Source organism: Mytilus californianus, unplaced genomic scaffold (assembly GCF_021869535.1).
Source record: "Mytilus californianus isolate M0D057914Y unplaced genomic scaffold, xbMytCali1.0.p SCAF_11, whole genome shotgun sequence".
NCBI lineage: Eukaryota > Metazoa > Mollusca > Bivalvia > Mytilida > Mytilidae > Mytilus > Mytilus californianus.
Genome location: NW_026262593.1, coordinates 33,609,654 through 33,616,973, shown reverse-complemented (window position 1 = coordinate 33,616,973; position 7,320 = coordinate 33,609,654). Strand labels below are relative to the sequence as shown.

General features: G+C 32.5%; 1 protein-coding gene across 1 annotated transcript; it reads left to right on the top strand.

The window, feature by feature from the left end:
• Nucleotides 1-7,320, top strand: LOC127720875 (glutathione S-transferase 1-like). Its single transcript, XM_052227619.1, has 6 exons — nt 1-17; nt 1,323-1,465; nt 4,212-4,304; nt 5,164-5,279; nt 5,770-5,880; nt 7,093-7,320. The coding sequence occupies exons 1-6, from the start codon at nt 1-3 to the stop codon at nt 7,255-7,257; spliced, it is 645 nt and encodes a 214-aa protein (XP_052083579.1). The 3' UTR covers nt 7,258-7,320.

The following is a 7,320-nucleotide window of genomic DNA, read 5'->3' as shown; positions in this document are numbered from 1 at the left end:
ATGGGGTCCGGTGGCAGGTAAATTCAAATTTTAGATTTATTGATTTCAATATATGATGTATGTAATTTTGACATGGAAAATGAATGTATTTGATGTTTATCATTTTTGTATGTGTTTTTTAGAGTTAACAATATTCAATTACTTGTAGCTTTTACATTTTTACACATCGTTTAAAGTTTGATACAATTATATATATATAGATATCAAATGCGGATTTAGGGAGGGGGCAGGGACCCCGGGCCCCCTTATGAAGCTTCATATTTGATAAATGCATAGACTTATTACAAGTATCCCTCCTAACGTTGGCTTGTCAGCCCCCCTTTCAAAATCCTGGATCCGCGCCTGGATATCTACCGATTGCATATGCTGTTTATGAAATTCTATTTAGGCGAAAATGTATTTTATACTCATGATAGTTGACTTGTATTTCATATCGTTTTATAATCTGCCATTACTCTTTATAGTAACTCCTATTGTTAACTGTTTTACTATGTTGATATTTTTTGAGTAACAAGTGACGAGAGTACTGCCTGAAGACAAATTTATGATATTGATTGATAGCTTGCATATATCATCTATTTTCTTTTTCATTTTCTTTTAAACACAACTCTCTGTTTTCCCAAAATATATGCCCTTTTCCATTTGATTTCCCGCATCTCCTACATCATTATTACCTGTCGTTTAAGTTAAATGTCTTAAGTTTATACATTTCCATTAATTTCACAAATATTAAATACTAAGGAACGTTATATATACATACATATTTAGGAAGATCATTGTATGATAAACACTTGATGATTGTAAAATAAATAATGTTGATAACATAATTAATTTAAAGAGGTACCATTACCGACAAGCTTAATTTCGTTGATAGTCTTGACCTCAATCAGATTAAAAAAATATGTTAGGGAATCATGGTTTTTCTGAACTACTTATAGCATAACTCATGTAAATTCAACAATTAAGCAACCGAAAAGCAGTAGCATTAAATTTTGCACTAGAACGTGTCCAATAATAGACCCGACACCTGATAAAGTGTCAGATGCAACAGGGAATTATGCATCAGTAAATAAGTAATTTAACCAGAGTCCGACACTCTGCATCAGATTTGCAAGTGATTATGAAACTTATGCTAATTTGAAAAAAAAAACAAAGTTAAAAAAAAGTAACTGGAGGCGCTAAAGTCGTACAGCCAAATAAAATGTCGTTTCTCATTTGTGTCCTTTCCTTCTATTCCATATTAAGAATAACACGTCGTAATATATTAACGCAAATTTCATCGTCTTCGTCTGTCTGTGATCTCAAAGGATTCTTTTTTTCAGTAAAAGTGCTTCATACAATTATAAATTGACATACTTCAATGCGAGAGGACGAGGAGAAGTAGCTCGTTTGTGTTTTGCTGTTGCTGGTGTTAAGTATGAAGATATTCGTATTGAACAAGCTGATTGGCCAGCATTAAAACCAAGTAAGTTAACTCTGTCAAACCCGAAAATATATTGTATTTATTGAAGTGGCTGTAATATTTATTTTAAAGGAAAACTACCTTTCGATATTAACAACAACAAAAAACAAATGCATGAATAATACATGAATGCAAAACACTCGTAAAAGATACTAGGCTTATAATTGTGTACGCCAGACGCGCGTTTCGTCTACAAAAGACTCACTAATGACGCTCGAATCAAAAACGATAAAAGGCAAGATAAAGTACGAAGTTGAAGAGAACTGAAGACACAAAATTCTAAAAGATTTGCCAAATGCAGCAAAGGTAACCTATTCTTGGAGTAAACCATCCCTAGTATTTCAAACAAGGATAATTGTCAATGAGTTTGTAAGTCTTGAATATCCAATTATTTATAATTAGTTGTTACCAATGTTTCAATAGTTTCTATAAAAATTCAGATAGTAAAAATATAGTTGTTGCCTCGTTCTTTAACTTTTTTATTTAAGGTTACACGCCCATGCACGTGTCGTGTTATTGATATCGGCATCATCTATTATATCTTGTTTAAAGATTATCCGGTTTTCTGTACATTGACCTATAGCTGTGCAATGGAACCTATGGGAATGCAACCCGAGTATAAATCTCAATAACCGAAAATTATACCATAGATATCTATGGTATAATTTTCACAATTATACCATGGTTTTGTTGTATAGGGTCTTCGAGAAAAAGAAAGATAGCAAGACCTGGCTGCCTGAATTTTTTGACATTTGAACAACAGAGTCAATGCGGGGCCACTAGCTAAGCTAAACTGCCCGTTTTGCACCAGCCGATATAAATGAATGCCTTGGGTGGGAATTGAACCCACGTACACCAACTCTGTTGTCCTATATTTTTAAATGAACAAAAATCGCTCCTCGAACAAATAAACAAATAAAGTTTAAAAAGTATATAAATGTGTATATATTATGCTGGAAAATATAAGTTGATTTTTGGTTATTGAGATTTATACTTGGATTGTATTCCATAGGCTTCACTGTACAGCTACATGTATAGGTTTGGATTTGCTGAGGCAGCTTTTTGTGGAGAGGGCAGGGAGCAAGCCCATTTTAATGAGCTTCATATTTGGTAAATGCATAGACTTTTTCATTGTATTACTCCAAATATTGGCTTGCTAGATCCCCCTTTCACAATCCTGGACCCGCACCCGATTTGTTATACATTGCTGACATCTAGACTTTAACGAGGTTGCTCAAGTAATAACAATAATGTTGAAATGTTAAAATTAGATAGAGTCTGGTTTTTCTAAATGAAGATTACTTTTTGTGTAAATCATTGCTAGTCAACATGTGATTTTAATCATGAACTTTTGAAATCCCTTTTAATTAATGTACGACTTGAGCTTCAGTACAAATTAAAATGTGGAATGATTCATCCAAACTCTCAAAAAGTTTCTTGTGAAATTAATTTCCTCAGAATTATAAATGAATATTAAAAAATTGAAACATTCTAACATTTTGATAAAATAAAAAAACTAACCCTTTGCAGTTCAACTTTTAATCTGGGGTCTCTTGCGTCCATATCCAGAACATCTAATTCCTTTAACATTTGTTCGTCTGTAATGTTATCCGTCACCAATGCACATGTGCATCCATCGCTGTCGAAACATCTCGTCTTACTGATTTTCCCGCTGTTTCAGAAGCCCGTGCTTATTTTAAAAAGTAGGCGGAGCTTTATGTGTAACGCCCGAAAAGGGTTATTTAACTGATTCTTATCAAAACTATTTTTTAAAGTAAACCAACAAAAATATATGAAATATACAATTTTAAACAGCAAAAGATGCGATAGATTAAAACAGATATTCCATATTTTTTGGATAGTTTTGCGTCATTTCGTAAATTATACCATAGTTTTTTGTTGAACCCCCTCGGCAACCTCACTCGACTTCGTCTCGTTAGGTTATTGCCGGGGGTTTCAACAAAAGCTATGGTATAATTTACGAAACACCGCAAAACTATTCAAAAGATATGAAATATCTATAACTTAATATCGTAAAACATCAGCCGCGAGTCACAATGTTAACTTTTTTTTGGCGAGTGAGCGCAGAAAACGAGCAAAAGGGCTTCATATTGTGTCGAGCGGCTGATATTTTACTTTATTATACTTCATGTCAAAATGTCAGATTTCGATTGGTTAATACGAGGTAAATAATTTACTCTATCCCATGGCAAATATTCTATTCCCCTTCACGGAGACGCTCGATCAGTTGTGCGCTTTATTAAATACGGATGGTTTTTATTAAACTGGAATTAGCTTGTATAACGCTACACTCAAACAACAAAGTATTGTAGCCAGCCGAGAACCAGCTTAGGTTGTTATGTACAAGACGCTATAGTTTATTACTTTTAATTTGAAGTTAAATAGGCAGTAATAACAGAACATTCAGCGTAATAAATCAAATAACACATAGCTGATTGGGTGATAGAGCAGATTGTTACCCCTCGAAAAGACATTGTCAACCTTGGCGTCGCCTCTCATCGCTGTACGTAATAAAGCGTAAAGGTCAACAGAGTAGCTATACTCCTAAACCCAATATTCAAAGCAGCTAGTTATTTGGTACTTATCTGCAAATTTTAATCTAATACATTGACGACAACAGCTGACTCTGGTTTATGAATATAGCCACATCAATTCAAATAAGGGAGTCACACAAGGCGATGAAATCTGTTATACAATGTAAATGATTCAGTTTCATTTTTTTTTTCAGAGACTCCCCTAGGATTTTTACCTGTTTTAAACATAAATGGGAATGAATTGACACAAAAGTTGGTGATCGACAGATTTCTTGCAGGACAATTCGGTAGGTCACTTATTTATGTATCATTCCGTATAAATCTTTTTTTCTTAGCCCTTTTTGGGAAGAGTTCTGCCTATCCCTCGTTTGTCGAAGTGATAAATGCATCATTTTGTAAATTTATGATCGACAGATTTCTTGCAGGACAATTCGGTAGGTCACTTATTTATGTATCATTCCGTATAAATCTTTTTTTCTTAGCCCTTTTTGGGAAGAGTTCTGCCTATCCCTCGTTTGTCGAAGTGATAAATGCATCATTTTGTAAATTGGATACATTCTACTAATCCTTCACCATATTCAGATATACGGATGAGATATCTTTTCAAAAACAAATGAATTCTATTATTCACTTTTTATCTTTGAACACATTAACCTTGGAAAATGAGCATTGTGAGCTAGCATGCGACACGTAAGCCAGTATTTAGCTTATCAACAGAAAGAGTACCGTATTAACTTCATGTATAAATTTCCTACAATTTTTTTTACTTATTTCAATTAGGTGCATTAAAGGAAGATAAAACGACTTCGGCTGTCGTCTGCTCTATGGTCGGGTTGTTGTCTCTTTGACACATTCCCCATTTCCATTCTCAATTTTTTATATAGTTAACATTTTTTCGTATGATCTATTATAAATGTGATATGAATTTGGCGGCTTGAATGTACGGGAACTTTTGGTATGAGTTAATTAAATTTTTAGATTTTATACCTTATACCTTCCATTTTTCTATGAAAGTATTCTCTACATACATGTATACTACATACATGTATACATGTATGTACGATTTTCTTGCGTACAGGCTTCCATAATTACTTGATTAACTTAAATAATTGAAAAAAAACTAAGTAATATTTGATTATGAAACAGGTCTGCTTGGTAGTTCTGACCTTGAACGATGTAAGATAGATGAAGTAATGACGACGATAACAGACTTTACAGTGGATCTTTCTGGAACGTTTTTTATTCAAGAGGAGGACGCAAAGGTAAACTCTTATTTCCAAAATTTATGTGTGTGACACATTAATCTAACACATAAAAAACTTATGTGTGTGACACATTAAACTAACACATTAAATGTAAAATATAAGAAAACGATCCTAAGCTGACTTTGTTCAATTATTCAAAATTAGTTTAAAGAAAACAAAAACAAACAGTTATTACTAAAACGAACAATGTAGAACAAAAGACCATAAAGGAAGGAAAAAAGAAAATGTTAAACAAAACCTTTAACTTTTCAACTTGAATAGTGAAATATGAACTATTTCATCATTCATTATTCATTACTAAAGGTTGAATAATGAATAATGAACTATTTCATTATTCATTATTGAATTTTGAATAATGAAAAATGAATAATGGACGTACTTCAGTGCGGTATTGTTCGTCGGAATGTATCGATATGCCACATACAGTTTATACTGAAAAAAAGTAATTAAAAGATAATAGATTCATATATTTTTCAATGTATTGCAGGCTACTGCTGTGAAAAATATTCTGGATACAAAACTTCCCGCCATGATGGCGTACATTGAGAAGACGATGAATGAGAATAAAACACAGAGCGGTTACGTTGTAGGAGGAAAAGTATGTATATCACTGCTGAAATAATCAATTATTTTTAAAACAAATTGAATACTTTAGATTTTCAGTATTAAGTATCTGAAAATCTTGATAATAAAACTATTACAGGTGCCATGATGTTTTTTCGCAACATATTTTTTATTTCAAAATGTTACACCTTACGAGGACGACAAGAACATATCATCCTTAAACATAAATAATATTTCAAAGCCAACGATGTCTAGATGCATTTATATTTAGTGACATTGGACCGGTGGTTTGCAATTCGATGCTGGCTTGGAGTACTGTAAGACAAATATTCGTTTTTTTTAATGCGATCCTCTTAATATGAAACTGTTTTATTTTTTTAGCAAGATTTAGCTTTCTTTGGTCATGTTGGTTATATCATAGATGTGTTGTGTATGTTACACTATATAATTGTGTGTACATATCTGATTAGGATTTTCAAAGATTGTTCATTTGTTTGTCCTTTAAACACTTAAGTTACTCTATTCATTTTTTTCTATTTTCGAAACTATCTATAATCACGCGCAGAGATTTTCAAAACTGCACTACAAGTATGTAGAAACTATGAGGACTATTGGTTTCAGTAGCGCACCGTTTTATAACATACAGTTTTATATATTCTTTTAAGTTTTAAACTTGATCAGGTAAAATAGACCAGCACCGTTTTGAGTTCCTCTCTTTTACCAAAATATATAGTTTGTACATTTGCATATGATGCCGCTACAAAAAGCTATGTCTGTAATAATTTTATTTTTCAAAAGAGTCAGAGCGCTGAACATTCTTTACTCAACATTCGAATTGACAATGAATAACATGGGTTACAATGTAGGTTAACTACAAATATCAATTTTTGATGTAAATTTTGTTTCTTATTAATTTTTCAATAATTTCAACCTAAAGCCGTTTATTTTCAAGTCCAGATTTGCAATGTTTGAGGAACACTTCTTCTATTTTGCGTCCAAGCTGATAACCGACCATAACTGTTATAGTTTATGTTGTTCAATGGAAAATATTTCATGCATATTCAGGACCAGACGAAACATAGCGGACAGCTTAAATAGTATTTAAAGCAGTGCTACACATCTGAATACTGCTGATTGAACACATAGCAGGACTTTCTTGTACTTGACTATATTTACTGTTAACATGTCTATTTATTTTCTATACAATACTGGTACAGATTAATAATATTTTTACTTTTTGTTTCAGTTATCTGTGGCAGATTTAACCGTTTTCAACTGTCTAGAGACTCTTACAAATGTTTCACCTACGGCCCTAGACGAATACACCAGAATACGAGATCTTAATACAAAGATTGGAATTATTAGCAGCATTGCAAAATATGTGGCAAGTCGGCCGAAAACACCGATTTAATATATTTGTTCTTTTAACAATTGACGATTTTCTAAATCAGCATAATTAAAGTTAATCCATAGA

What these genes read in the sequence shown, in the direction of transcription:
- LOC127720875 (XM_052227619.1), top strand. An exon ending in ATTTCTTGCAGGACAATTCG is followed by an intron (nt 4,305 to 5,163) that starts GTAGGTCACTTA and finishes ATTATGAAACAG; the next exon opens with GTCTGCTTGGTAGTTCTGAC. An exon ending in GTTACGTTGTAGGAGGAAAA is followed by an intron (nt 5,881 to 7,092) that starts GTATGTATATCA and finishes TTTTTGTTTCAG; the next exon opens with TTATCTGTGGCAGATTTAAC.